Source organism: Propithecus coquereli, unplaced genomic scaffold, assembly GCF_000956105.1.
Source record: "Propithecus coquereli isolate 6110/MARCELLA unplaced genomic scaffold, Pcoq_1.0 Scaffold388, whole genome shotgun sequence".
In the NCBI taxonomy this organism is placed as follows: Eukaryota; Metazoa; Chordata; class Mammalia; order Primates; family Indriidae; genus Propithecus; species Propithecus coquereli.
This window is the reverse complement of record NW_012149596.1, coordinates 990349-1005447: the sequence shown is the minus strand read 5'-3', so window position 1 is coordinate 1005447 and position 15099 is coordinate 990349. Positions and strand designations below refer to the sequence as shown.

Here is a 15099-nt window from a genome sequence, read left to right as displayed (position 1 = left end):
TGTGACTGTTGTTTTCTGCCATTTATTATTTAAGTTAATGTTATATATTAAAGGACAGCTATAAAATGCAAAGGACAAAAAGAGTTAGGGGGAAAATAACGCAATGTAATTGACAGAGGGTTAATCTCCTTAATGTACAAAGAGCTTATACAAATTGATAAGAAAAAGACAAATCATCCCAAAGAAAATTGGACAAAGCATATGAAAATTTGCAAAAGAGGAAATCTAAATGGCCAACAAATAGAAAAAAAAATTCTCAATTGCACAAGTAGTCAGAAAAATGCAAATTAAAGCATTCAAATACGACTAGCTCTCAGAATGGCAAAAGTTAGAGTATCAACATCCAGTGCTGGAGGGGGGTTTGCCTTAGTGAACTCATATTTTGCTGTTGGCACTGGGAAACCTTACAGTCTTTTGGGGGAAGGAATTTGGTACTTGAGCCTTTAAGGCAAGTTTCATCAAATTTCAGACTCTACATTACTCAAACAACATTCTCGGGCCACGATGCAATTAAGGTAAAAATCACTGACATAAGGATTAACTTTTTGTTCATTTAGGGAAAGGAAATGTAGTGTCAGGAATTGTAACATTTTCTGCACGCCCTCTAATTTCTTCTTTGACTCATCGCTTCCTAGAATAGGACGCGACGGGCTGAGGTGGGTCAAATCGCGTACAGCTCCTTTGGGCAGCATTCCCACCCCTGCTGACCAAAGCCCACTAAACGCGAAGCTGGCACTCGGCCGCCTTTGTTGCCTTCCCCCAGAATAAAACTCCGCTTCTTCCCCACATTCGCGTTCTCCCTGGAGCAACGGCAGGAATAAAGCACCCACACTCCCCTGTCCTTTCAGTCTCGAGGATTTTTGCAAGTTCGACAACGGACTTTTAAATAATTTGAGGGTCAAAAGGGAGGAAAAAGTTACAAATTAGCACTTGAAACCGAACTAATGAAAACCAGACAAATCTAAATTAATACAACAAATCAAAACTTGGATCTTTAGAAGAAAACTTTAGCCTTAATACATATACATGGAAAGCAGAAAGGCTAATGACTGGATTTTGAAAACGAGCCAAGATGCCCCACCACTGATGTCACACACACACACCATGACTCCTGCGCAGATCCACGGTCCCTGGCGCGGAATCACCTCAACCCCCGGCGCCCACAAAGGTTAAACTCTCGCCGCCGGCGACTTCCGCTTCCTGGCCTAAGTCTCACACGCACGACTCCCCCTGCGGCGACTGCACAGGTTCAGTGACAGCCGAGACGCCGGGTGTTTCCCCCTCCCTCGCCAACTGGTCCCTGCCGTGGCCCAGGTCGGAGCTTTCGACAGAGGGGACGCCAGGTGGGCTCGGAACGGCGCGGGCGCCGGGTCCGGGCCACGGCGGGAGAGGGTCGTTGAGTCCCACCTAGGAGCGCGGCGGGGGCGGGGGCGAGGGTGGGTCGGTCTGCGGGAAGCAGAGGGGCTGGGCGACGTTTAAAGAAGCAGGGGCTCCCCTGGGGAGACTGCCTGAGGCCGGGCCACCCTGAGGGCTGAGCAGGCCAAGCGCCCCGCCCGCCGGGGCCTCGAAGGTGAATGACTCCTGGAGGCTGCGGCCGAGGGGAAAAAGCTCGGTGGTACAGTCCTCCGGCCGGTGCCTCGGCCACTGGGAAATCCCACAGGGGAACATCGAGTAGGGGACCGCGGACTCCGCGGCAGAAATATCCCCTCTTCCAAGATGGCGGCTCCCATAGAGACACTCCCAAGGGGACAGCCATGTTCCTCGCCTGACAAAGTCACTAAAGACAATTGGAAAGCGCGCCTCCCCTCTGGCACACACGCACACGCACGCACCGACACGGTGTAAGTACACCGGGAATAATCGTGGGCGAGCGGCCGCTTCCAAATTGACACTGAGTATGTGCACATCAAGTCCAGACGCGCCGGGGTCCCTTGAAGCAGTTGCGGGACTTAGGACTCTGGGAGTTTAACTGAGAAGGTTTTAGGGCCAGGCCAGTTAAACGGAGATAGTTATGGGAGTGTTATGACAGGGATTTCGCACTTAATGATGGTACTCAGAAGGGTGAGTAACGGAGCTTCTCTGTGGTCACTTATAGGGAGGTGCGGAGAGTGAGTGACAGGTTTGAGGGTGAGTGATGAGGTCAGTGGGGAAAGTGATGGGGACACTGGAATGGAGTGCGTGATGGGCCTGTAGGGTGAGTTTTGTGGGGTGTGTGGGTGAGCGACGCAGGGTCTCTAGGATGAGTAATGGGGAGTCCGTGGAGTGAGTGATGGGGGTCTGCAGGGTGAGTGAGGGAGGTCTGTGAGGTGTGGAATGGGCTTTATTGGGTGGGTGGCCAAGGTTTCTGTGGGGTGAGCGATGCATTTATTTGGGACTAGTGGGGGGAGTTCTGTGGAATCAGATGTGCAGCTTCTTGGGGTCAGTGATAGGTGGTATTTGGATCTGAGATGAGGTTGTTTCAAAAATCTTTTGACTTTGTCAGTCCTCCTGTATCTTTCTTTGTTATTAATTTCTGTCCTTGACTGTCATTATTTCTTTTTTGTTTGTTTTTTTTTTCTCTTTTTAAAATTCCTAAACTGAATGTTTATCTCATTACTATTCAATCATTTTCCTTTATAGTATAAGCATTAAGGTTATGAATTTTCCTCTAAGAGTACTTTAGCACCGTGTCACAGTTTTGATATGTAGCATTTCCACTATAGTTTACTTATAATGTTTTCTAATTTCTGTTGTGATTTTCAATCTAATTCCTGAGTTATTTAGATATGAGATTTTGATTTCCTAAAATGTTGACATTTTTGTTATTGATTTCTAAATTGTGGTCAGAGAATGTCATCTGAGTGATAATTAGGTGCAGGAATGATGTTTTTAAGTTCAATACATACCACCAAATTATTTGCCAAAACTTTTGTAAAATTGGAACTCCCACCAGCAACAACATATAAAAAGGCTCATTCTAAAATCCTTACCCACACTGGATGTTGTTGCTTTTTTCGTTTGCCCAATTCCGAGGGCCAAACACAAGAGTATCTAGTTTGCCTTGATGTGCATTTTCCTGACAACTAGTGGTTGAACACCTTTTCACATTTATTGGCCACTGAAATGTATTTGTAAAATTTTTCATATCCTTTGCTCTTTTTTTCTTTAGGTGGTTTGTCTTTCATACTAATTTGTGAATATTAACCTTCAGTCATATATTTTAACTATATTTCCTTTATCTCTATATCTTGACTTTTGAAAAGTATCTTCACATTTAATTAGAAAAATAATCATCTAATTAGCTATGTTTGTCTTTTTCCTTTACAGATTCTGAGTTTCTTGTCTTGCCTAGTGAGTTCTCCCCATTTCATGATTAAACAAACATTTAAATTTATTAAATTTATTTATTTATTTATTTATTTTTGAGACAAGGTATCACTCTGTTTGTTCCCTGAGCTAGAGTACAGTGGCGTCATCATAGCTCACTGCAACCTCAAATGCCTAGACTCAAGCTATCCTCTTGCCTCAGCCTCCTGAGCAGCTGGGACTATAGGCGCATACCACCACGCCCAGCCAATTTTTAAATTTTTGTAGAGATGGTGGTCTCACTATCTTGCTCAAGCTGGTCTCGAACTCCCAGCCTCAAGAGATCCTGCCAACTTGGCCTCTCAATGTGCTAGAATTACAGGCATGAGCTACCATGCTTGGCCTTAAATTTATTTTAATATATTTGTTTTAATTTTTAAAGTTAATCTTTAATCCAACTGGAATTTATTTTGGTGTGTGGTAAGAGATGGGGTCATTTTGTATTTTCTATTTGGATAGACAGTTTGCCAGCACCAATCATTAAATGAATATCCTTTTCTAACTCAATTAAATGCCACTCTTGTCACATAAATCCCCAAATGTATATTGTTTTATTTCTGAACTCTATTTTTTTTTTTTGAGACAGAGTCTTGCTCTGTTGCTTGGGCTAGAGTGCCGTGGCGTCAGGCTAGCTTACAGCAACTTCAGACTCCTGGGCTCAAGCAATCCTTCTGCCTCAGCCTCCCAAGTAGCTGTGACTACAGGCATGCGCCACCATGCCCGGCTAATTTTTTCTATATATTTTTAGTTGTCCAGCTAATTTCTTTCTATTTTTAGTAGAGATGGGGTCTCACTCTTGCTCGGCTGGTCTGAAACTCCTGAGCTCAAGCGATCCTCCAGCCTCGGCCTCCCAGAGTGCTAGGATTACAGGTGTGAGCCACCATGCCCGGCCATGAGCTCTATTCTTCTGATATATGTGTCTACTCCTTTTTAAAGAATTTTACTGACTTTAGAAACAGTTTTAATATCAAATAGTGCTTGTCTCCATCAGTGTTCTTTTTTGTGGTTTTCTTTAATATTGTTGAGCATTTATTCTTCCATATGAATGTTAAAATCATTTTATCTAGTTTCAAAAATAACCATTAAAAATTATATTTGATAATATTCTTCTTATAGGTCCAGCACCTTTTTTTAAAGTTCATTCTTAGATATTTTATCTTAGTTTTTGTCATCATTGAGAATAGCTTTTTATTTCTATTTCCATAGGAGGAATCTATTGATTTTCTAATTTTATTTCTTATCCAATCCAGTTATCAAATTCTCATATGAATTTTAGTTGCTTTTTATAGCCTCTTACTGTTCTTCGATATCATATTACATCCAATTAAAAATCATATTCTCTCTTCCATTTAGATATTATTCTGATCACCTCATCTTCTATGGCATTAGCTAGAGCCTTCGGAACAATGTTGAGTGATACTTGATATAGGGTATTGCTATCTTCTTGCTAGTATTAATGAATATAACTTAGACATGTTTTATTCGAAAGTGAAAGCTGTTTATTTATTCATTCATCCATTCAACAAACATTTATTGAGCACCTGCCCCTTGCCAGATATTGAGTTTGAAATCCTGCTTGGCCACTTACTAGCTATGATCTTTTTTTTCCTAACAACTTTATGATATAATTCACCTACCATAAAATTTACCCATTTAAGGATTACAGTTCACTGGTTTTTAGTATATTCTCAGAATTGTGCAACCATCACCACAGTATAATTTTAGAGTATTTCATCACCCAAAAATGAAACACTGTACCCATTAGCAATGATTCCTCATTCCCAACCCTTATCCCTAACCACAGGCAACCACTAATTTACCTCCTGTCTATATAGATTTGTCTATTCTACACATTTTATATAAATGGAATCATAAAATATGTGATTTTTTATGACTGTCTTCCTTCACTTAGCATAATGTTTTCAAGGTTCATCCATGTTATAGCATGTGTCAGGACTTCATTTTATTATTTTTATTGTGGTAAGAGCACTTAACATGAAATGTAGCCCCTTAACAAATTTTTAAGTACACAATACTGTTAATTATAGGCACAACGTACAGCAGATCTGTAGAACTTACTCATCTTGTATACCCGAAACTTTATACCCATTGAACAGCAACTTCCCATTTCCCACTCTTTCAGCCCCTGGCAACCACCATTCTACTGTTTCTGAGTTTAACTATTTTAGAAGTACTTCACTCCTTCTTATTACTGAATAATGTTTCATTATATGGATATACCACATTTTATTTATGCATTCATCAGTAGATGTACATTTGGGTTGTTTCTACTTTTTAGCTATTATGAATGATGCTGCTATGAACATTTGTGTATGAGTTTTTCTGTGGACATATGTTTTCATTTCTCTTGGATGGATACCTAGGAGTGGAATTGCCGGTGTGAGGGAGTGAAACAGAATTTTACTTCTTCTCTTTTAGGGTTTCTTTTTGGCTGGGCCTGAGAATTAAATTGATAGAAGACAGATCAACAGAGAAAATCATACGAAATGTATTTCATGCAAGTTTTATGTGGCACAGGAGCCTTCATAAAGAAATGAAGACCCAAAGAATAGAGTCAATCACTTATATATTGGATTGGACAAAGAATAGTAAGTTGTGAAAAGGCAACTAAATTATATAGGGAGGCCTAAAATATAAGAGTTATTTTAAAAAGGGTTGTACAGAATTCTCTTGGTCTCTACTTCCCTTCCTTGATGATAAGAATATTGCTTTCCTTCTAGTAGAAGGAGGGAATCTTTCACATGGGAATGTTATCTCCTGCTTTTAAGAAACAGAAGGAAGGTCAGTATGACCTTGCACCTGCTGTTTTTCAAGTGCCTTTAACTCAAAATAGTCAATACACCAGAGTGGTATATTTTTAACTGCTTCACTGGATCACGTGGTACCTCTATGTGTAACATTTTGAAGAATTGCCAAACTGTTTTCCAAAAATGGCTGCATCACTTTATATCCCAACAATATATAAGGGTTCTAATTTGTTCCTTCCTTACTGACACATCATCTGTCTTTTTTTATTCTAGCCTTCCTAGTAGGTATGAAGTGGTATCTCATTGTGTTTTTTTTGTTGTTGTTATCGTTGTTGCTGTTGAGACAGGGTCTCACTCTGTCACCCAGACTAGAGTGCAGTGGCATCATCATAGTTCACTGCAACCTCAAACTCCTGGGCTCAAGCAATCCTCCTGTCTCAGCCTCCCAAGTAGCTGGGACTACAGCTGTGTGCCACCATGCCCCGCTAATTTTTCTTTTTTTTTGTATACACAGTGTCTTCCTCTTGCTCAGGCTGTTCTCCAACCCCTGACCTCAAGTGATTCTCCTGCCTCAGCCTCCCAAAAGTGCTAGGATTACAGGTGTGAGCCACCACGTCCGGCCTCTCATTGTGGTTTTGATTTCCATTTCTCCACTAACTACTGATGTTAAGCATCTTTTCCTGTACTTATTGGCCATTTTTATATCATTTTTGGAGAAATATCTATTCAAAATCCTTTGCCTATTTTCAAATTGGATTATTTGTCTTTGTGTTTTTGAATTTTAAGAGTTCTTTATATATTCTGCATACAAGTCCCTTGTCAAATATGTGATTGGCATATATTTTCTCTCATTCTGTGGGTGTTTTGATGGTCTCCTTATAATTTTTGTATGTTCCTATTATGATTTGTATTTTTATTAGAAATGGCTCCTGAATTGTGTCAGATGCCTTTTTTTTTTTTCGTAGAGACAGTGGGAGGGGGAAGGTTGTCGCCCTGTTGCCCAGGCTGGTCTGGAACTCTTGGCCTCAAGTGATCCTCCCACCTGGGCCTCCCAAAGTGCTGGAATTACAGATGTGAACTATCGTGCCTGGCTTTTTTTTTTTTTGTCAGATGCCTTTTTGATGTTAATAGCCTTATGGTGTTTATTCTCCTTAATTATTGTAATGAATTATATTGATGTGTAATGTGGATCTATCCTTGCCTTCCTGGAAGAACTGTTTGGTCAAGGGCAGTTTTTGTTATGGGTCATGATTGGATTTGAGTTAATAATATTTTACTTAGAATTTTTGCCACTGTAAGAAAATTGCTTATAGTTTTCTTGTTTTATACTATATTTAACAAATGTTGGTATTAAGGTTAAGCCAGTTTTTTAAAGGAATTCAGGAGATTTCTATTTTTTTATGTGTTAAAATGGCATAGATATTATCTTCTTTAAAATTCAGCAATAAACACATTTAGAATTCTTGCCTTTTAAAAATGATAAATTGTAACTTTTCTTTTCTCTGATTATTGATCTTCACAGGTTTCTATTTTGGGGAGATTAATTTTGGTAGTTTATATTTGCTAGGGATTTTATATTTTCATGGAGCTGCATATAATGCTTCATTAATTTACTTTATTCACTTGTACACCTGTGACAATAGTTCCTTTTGTCATTCCTGAAATTGCGTTCATGTGTGTGATAAGTGTGCATGTTTATATGTGTAATTTTTTCCTTTCTCTTTTACCTTGATCAGGTTTCTCATAATTATTTTGTTGTCTCTTTCTAATTTCCTAGGTTGAACACTTAGTTCATTTATCTTTAGCTTTCCTTTTTAAATATTAAAAAAATTTTAGACTAAAATATTGTTTAAATATAGCTTTAGAAATGTCTCAAAATTTGGTATGAAGTCTATAATTTTATTATCAAATTCCATCTTTAATTCTGACATGTTTAGAGAATATTTCTTAGTTGAAAACTGGGTTTGGTAGTTTGATTATCTTTTTATTATATATTTATGATTTTACAGGATTATAGTTGATATAGCCTGCCAAAAGTCTAATTTTTAAAATGTATCAAGATTTTTTCTTTGTGTCCAAGTTACACAATTTAAAAAATTTTTTGTAAACTATGCCATAGTATATTCATTGGGCATAATAAAGTTATGTGTCTTAAATCTAGCTTGTTGATTATATTTTTCAAATCTTCTTTTTTTATCTACTTGATCCATCATATTATAGAAGAGATACATTAAAATTTCCTGGCATAATTATGATTTTCTTAAACTTTTTATTTTGAAATATTTATAGATTCATGGGAAGTTGCAAACAAATTATAGCAAGTTGCAAGCATAGTACAGAGAGGTCCTATCTACCCTCACCCAGTTTTTCCCAATGGTTACATCTTATAAAATCATAATATAATATAAAAGTTTGGAATTTGACATTGGTACAACGTGTCTGCATAGTTCTGTGTCATTTTGTCATGTGTGTAGACTCATGTAATGACCATCATAATCAAGATACAGAACTATTACCCTCTTGTAATCTTTACCCCCACCACCATCCCTAACCCCCTGGCAAGCAGTCATTTTTCCCTACCTCTATCATTTTGTCATTTTGAGAGTGTTATATAAATGGAACCATACAGTTTGTGACCTTTTGAGATTGGTTTTTTTCACTCAGCATAATGTCCTTGAAAACCATGTAAATTATTGCCAGTAACAATAGTTCATTTCTTTTTATTGCTGAGTAGTATTCCATATTATAGATGCACTATAGTTTGTTTAACCATTGGGGTCCAGTTTGCTTGTTTCTAGTTTTGGGCTATTACAAATGAAGCTGCACTGAATAATCTTGTACAGGTTTTTGTATACATGTAAGATTTCATTTCTCTGGGATGAATGCCCACAAGTGCAATTGCTGGGTCATGTAATAACTATTTTGGTTTTTAAAGTAGTTGCCAAACTATTTTCCAGAGTGGCTATACCACTTTATATTCCCACTGGCAATGTATGAGAGATCTGGTTTCTCTGCATCCTCTCCAGCATTTGGTAAAGACCAAAAATCAGAGAAAGGAAAATAGTTCAAATTTGCCATTTTAAAAAGGCACCAGTTCTAGATGTGTTTATAGCTGAACTTTAAAGAAGATAGTATCTATGCCATTTAATACATAAAAAGATAGAGATCTCCTAAATTCCTTTTAAAAACTGGCATAACCTTAATACCAGTGCTTGTTAAATATAATACAAAAATAATTATGATGCCTAAGATTTCATGTGGTTCCATGCATTTGTGCTGATTTTATTTGCATGTGTCGAATGACCGTAAAGGTTTGTGCCAGTTAGTACTACTTTATTATATATTTCATTATTAACAGAAGCCCCCCTTTTTGGCTAATTTGCATGCTTTGGACCTTAATTTCCACCTTGATAATTATATTTTCAGACCTGTTTTCATTTTTCTTGCATTTGCCTGGATAGTTTTTAAATCTTTATTGAAATATAGCATAATATAGAAAAGGATGCGCATTGTTCATATTTAGCTTGGTGGTTTTTTGACAGACTGAGCAAACCTGCATAGCCACCATCTAGATGAAGAAATATCCGTTACTTGCTCTCAAGAACCCATGTTTTTGAAATTTATATAAATGTAATCATAGAACATTGCTTCATTGCTCTTTTGGATCTGGCTTCTTTGACTTAACATAATTTTCATGAGATGAGACTCATGCATGTTGAATCTAGCAATTTATTCTTTCTTTTTGTTGTATAGTATTTCCTTGTGTAAATATAGCACAACTTGTTTATCCATTTTAATGTTGGTGAGCATTTATACAATTTCCAGTTTTGAATAAAGCCGCTATGAACATTATTGTACTCATCTTTTGGTAAACATATATTCTCATTTCTCTTGGGTATATACCTAGGAGCGGAATAGGTGGATCATAGGATATTGCATGTGTTCAGCATTAATAGATACTACCAAACAGTTTTCCAAAGTGTCTGTACTATTTTATGCTCCTAACAAGCCATTTATGAGTTTCTGTTACTCCACATCCTTGCCAGCTCTTGGTTATTTCCCAACTTTTTCATTTTAGCCATTTCTGGTAGATATGGAGGACTGTCTTATTGTAGTTTAATTTCTATTTCCTCGGTAACTAATGTAGTTGAGCATCTTTTCATGTTTATTTGCCATTTGAATATTTTCTTTGTGAAGTGCTTGTTCCTTTTCTTTTTTCTTTGCTCTTATTAATTTCTAGAAATTCTTGATATATTTGAGATTTTAATCATTTGTCAGATACACGTATTGCAGTTTTCTTCTCCCACCAATGAACAGAAGTGCTTAATATTTTGTTTTGTTTTGTTTACTTTTTTGGCATCCCTGAGTGGGCATGAACAAAAATCCTTAACTGTAACGTAGTCTAATTTAACAATCTTTTACGCTACCAGATATCAGGACTTAATATGAAGCACATTGATTAAGAAAGTGTAGACTGGGCATGGTGGCTCACACCTGTAATCCCAGTACTTTGGGAGGCCAAAGAGCTTGAGGCCAGGAGTTTGAGACCAGCCTGGGCAAATAGCAAGACCCCATCTCTACAACAAATAGAAAAATTAGCCAGGCATCCTGGCACATACCCGTAGTCCCAGCTACTTGGGAGGCTGAGGAGGGAGGATCCAGGCATTCAAGGTTGCAGTGAGCTATGCAGTGAGCCATGATCCTGCCCCCACATTCCAGCCTGGGTGACAGAGTGAGACCTGCAGAGCAGTGGAGAAAGGGTAGTCTTTTCAGTAAGTGGTGCTGGATCATCTTATTTCCACATAGAAGAAAGGAATCTTGACCTTAACACATACCGCACACCAAAATCCTTCCCAGATGGACTGTAGATCTAAATCTGAAAGCTAAAACAATAAAAGTTTTACATTAAACATCTTTATGACCCTGAAAGATTTCCTAACAATACATAACCATGAAGGAAAAAATGATAAATAATATGGTGTATAGAAATACACCAGTGCTTTATTTCACATCTTTATCTTTTTATTTTAGATGTGAGGCAACTATATTTTGTTTTTCTAACCCAGTGCCATAGTTTTTATCTTTTATAGCATAATTCAGCTCACTCAATTTTGTTGTGTTATACTTGATTTTATGCCTAATATTATGTTTGTTTTGGAGACAGGGTCTTGCTCTTGTGCCCAGGTTAGAGTACAGTGGCATCATCACAGCTCGCTTCAACCTCAAACTCCTGGACTCAAGTGATCCTTCTGCCTCAGCCTCTCAAGTAGCTGGGACTATAAGCACACACCACCATGCCCAGCTAATTTTTCCACTTTTTCTTTTTTTGTAGAGACGAAATCTCGCCATGTTGCTCAGGCTGGTCTTGAACTCGTAACCTCAAGCGATCCTCCTGCCTTGGCTTCCCAAAGTGCTAGGATTATAGGCATGAGCCACCTCACCCGGCAGAATTTTGATTATTTTTATCTATTTCTGGTAGTAATTGCCTTTACCTTCCTTACAAATATGATCATTTATATTTTCTACATTACTAGATCCAAATAATATTGTACCAATATCTGCCCATAGAGATGCATAGTTTGCCCTCTTCTCATTTTGCTTAGTAAATTTTCCTAGGATATTTTAAAATTTCCAATTTATAGCTTCATTTACTCCAAATGGCAAATTACGTTATTTTTCTTTATTCAGATATAATTATATTAGTTGCTGCAAGAATTGTATCTCAAAACTGCTTTCTATTTTGAGGTTTCTGTTATTAAATACTAGTCAGTTTATAATTGTTGAGACTATTCCCTTGAGTGTTCTCCTGAGATTGGAATATTGGCATTCCATGCTATAAATGCTTTTATATCTAAAATTGTCTTTCTTTTGCTCTGACAGAAGAATACTATCTAGCTAGAGTAGGTTTAAGATTCTTGGATCTCAGTCCTTTCCTCTCAGTAATTTGTAGATGTTTTCTTCTAATATGGCTTCTATTGTTGCAGATAAGAAGTATAGTGCCATTGTGATCCCTTTTCATTGTAAATAATGTATTGTTTCTGCCTGGGAGATTTTTAGTTTTTCTTGTTATCCTTTAAATTCAATGCCAAACCAATTCCTCTGGGAATTGGATTCCTCTAGGAGTCAAGGATTGAGGGCATTTCTGTGAGGAAGGATCAATGAGTTAAGGTCCAATAGGATTAAATAATCCAGGGCCTATAGGTGTCATTCATTTGGGGGCAGTGAGTGACAATTTTGAGGAATCCTTGAAGAGAAATAATTGGAAATATATGTGGGTAAGCAATTGGGACCTCTGTAGAAATTCTTGAGGTTTTATCTGAGTTGGAGATGTAAGTTTCTGAGGTCACTGATTCAGTCCGTAAGAGTTTATTGATTGGGGCACTGAGGTGGTGAATGATTGATTGCAAGCCTGGAATTCTCAAAGGATTACAAGTCTTTGGGAATCAGTTTTTGGGGGCCTGTAGGAATCATGGATTGGGGCCTGTGGACATTGATTATTGCAGGACTATGTGATCTGGTATGTGATAGGCTGAAATGTCTATTACTGAGGGTTTTATGTGGGTCACTGACTCTGTTGAGGGTGTGTTGCCTGTGTTGTGATTATTTGAGGAGCCTGTGGAAACCAGTCGTGACACCACTTGGGACACAGTTTTTGTCAAGCAGTGTGGGCTAATGATTTAGGAGCCTGTGCAGATCTCCTGGTTTTCAGGGCCCAGATGGGAATTGCAGGGGAGAGGTGAGTTTATGTTTTCATCTTTGACAGAAGAGAGCAGGCTCTATAAGTTGCCCAGAGTGTATACTGAGTTACACAGAAGCTCAGTTTCTGACTTGTGACATAGTCGCCCCTCAGCCAGAGCACTTTGAAGGCAGCAGGCAACATAAATAATGTTTATTTTGATTCTTCCATGTATGGAATAGCATAAGGCTCAGTAGTGAAGAAAATGTGCTTTGGAGCCAGGTATACCTGGATTTGAAGCCCTGTCATTCTTTCTAATCTGAGTGATTTGGGGACAAATTTTTCAGTATTTCTGAACAGCCCTATGTGATGGTAAATGGGAATAATAATAATGATAGTAATTCCTAGTCCACAGGATGATTGTAAAAACTAAATGAGGTACCTAATAAAACATGCCTTGTACCTTGTATCATAGTAATAGCAATATTTAATATTAATTGAGTATGCCCCAGGGGCCAGGTAGTTATGAGTGCTTTAGAAGTATCATTTCATTTAACTTTAACAAACCTATGAGATAGGTATTTTCATCCTGTTCGAAGATAAAGAAACAGCCAAAAATGACTTCCCCACATTCCAGCTGGAATGTAGAAGAGCTGGAATTCAAACCCTCATTCATTTTGCAGCAAATCTGATGGATTTTCCCCATATTCCATGTTAATACTTGGCATTGGTTTTACTGAACTTTTCTCTTCCACGACATCCAGCACAGCGAGCTGCCCCTTGGCGCCCCCAGGAAGCGTTTATGGGTGAATGTGGAGTGACTAACCCTGTGGACACTGTCTTTCCAGGGTTTCTTGGAGCCTCTGCAGAGTCCGGGGTCCAGACCCCTTAGTGGGAACTGCGAGATCTTCCTTCCGACCCCACCTTGCTTCACCCCAGCAGCTCTGGTTGAGTCCACAGATGCCAGCCCAGCTTCAAGCCCCTGGGACGAGTGGAGCTGTCAGCAGGAGAGCCTGAGGCCTGAGGCCCAGTGTGGACATGGCAGCTAATGGGGACTCTCCCCCGTGGTCCTCTGCCCTGGCTGCAGAGGGACATGGCAGCTCATGTGAGGTGAGGACAGAGAGGATCCCAGGGGCAAGAATTCATTCAGTGAGGAGATACCCCTGACCTGTCCCCAGGGCCTCGGCTCAGGGACAGGTAAGTCACAGGAAACGGCAGATTCTGGACTTGCTGCCCCAGAAACAGATCAGGATTCTCCACTGAGAGTGAGCACCACATGGCTGATGTCAGCACATCCAGAGCGCTGTGGGTTTCAGCAGAAAATGTGACTTGGCTGATGGAGGCGGGGATGTGGAGGGTCCAGCCCATGGCCTAGGGGGAGAGGGAGGCAGCTCCCTGCAGGGCATCTGAGGGTGAGGTCTGGGTGGGAGCCGCTCCCCCCACCCTAGCAGGGGCCCTTCATTCTGCATGGGCTTTTTACAGATGACACTTGGCTGATCCCCACCAGATACCCCTTCGCCTACCCCCCCTACTGTCTCTGGGATCCACTGATTTCCCCTCAATCCTGATTTAGTGCAGAAAAATCCTTTTTCTTTGCAATTTAGAGACTGGCAGGGTAGTAGAGTGACCACAGTCTCTAGGGTCCTTCTAGCTCTTCCTCCTCTTTTCAAAGATGAATAAAATGGCCTGAGAAGGCGTGTGACTCATGCAGGCCTCTCAGGTTGGCTGTGACAGCCTTAGACCAGAGCCAGGTGCCCTGACTGTGTCCTCTACCCTCACCACACCACAGCCAGGACCAAGTTTCCTGCTCAGAGTCCCCTTTGAGATTGTGTAAGCAGAGGAAGACGATGAGCCAGCCAGACCCTGTGCGACAGCTCCCTCCTTTCACACCTGCCTGTGAATGCTGTCAGCTCCGGGAAGGCCTCCTTGTCACAGGGGCTTGGGGTCATGTGGTCCTTAGATAATATTATACTTTTAAATATTATTTTGTTTTTTATCATTTCATCACTTCATAATAAAAAAAAGAAAGTACAGGTTAGAAAATAGAAGAGAATAAAAAATTACTTGTAATTCCAGCATTACCCAAAGTTAACCATTGTTAACATTTAGCTATATTTCCTTTCTCCTTTGTGTGTGCATGTGTGCATATGTGCGGTATACGTGTGGGGCTACGAGTGTGTATGCATACCATATATATATACATATGTAGCTGAAGTTTTTAAATAGAATCATACTACTTAGTTATCTCCTTTTCAACTCAGCAGGTTAACAATTTTCTAGGCAGTAAATATTTTTCTTCATACATGTATT

At 39.4% G+C, this 15099-nt stretch overlaps 1 protein-coding gene across 1 annotated transcript in view; it reads left to right on the top strand.

Annotated features, from left to right (window-relative positions):
* The first annotated feature begins 1217 nt into the window (after window positions 1-1217).
* ZNF41 (zinc finger protein 41) overlaps window positions 1218-15099 on the top strand; it is a 53619-nt gene continuing 39737 nt past the window's right edge. Inside the window, exons 1-2 of the mRNA XM_012652328.1 lie at window positions 1218-1343; window positions 13638-13899. Of these exons, the coding sequence (XP_012507782.1) occupies window positions 13828-13899 (72 nt within the window). The 5' untranslated portion in view covers window positions 1218-1343; window positions 13638-13827. The remainder of the gene's footprint in view (window positions 1344-13637; window positions 13900-15099) is intronic.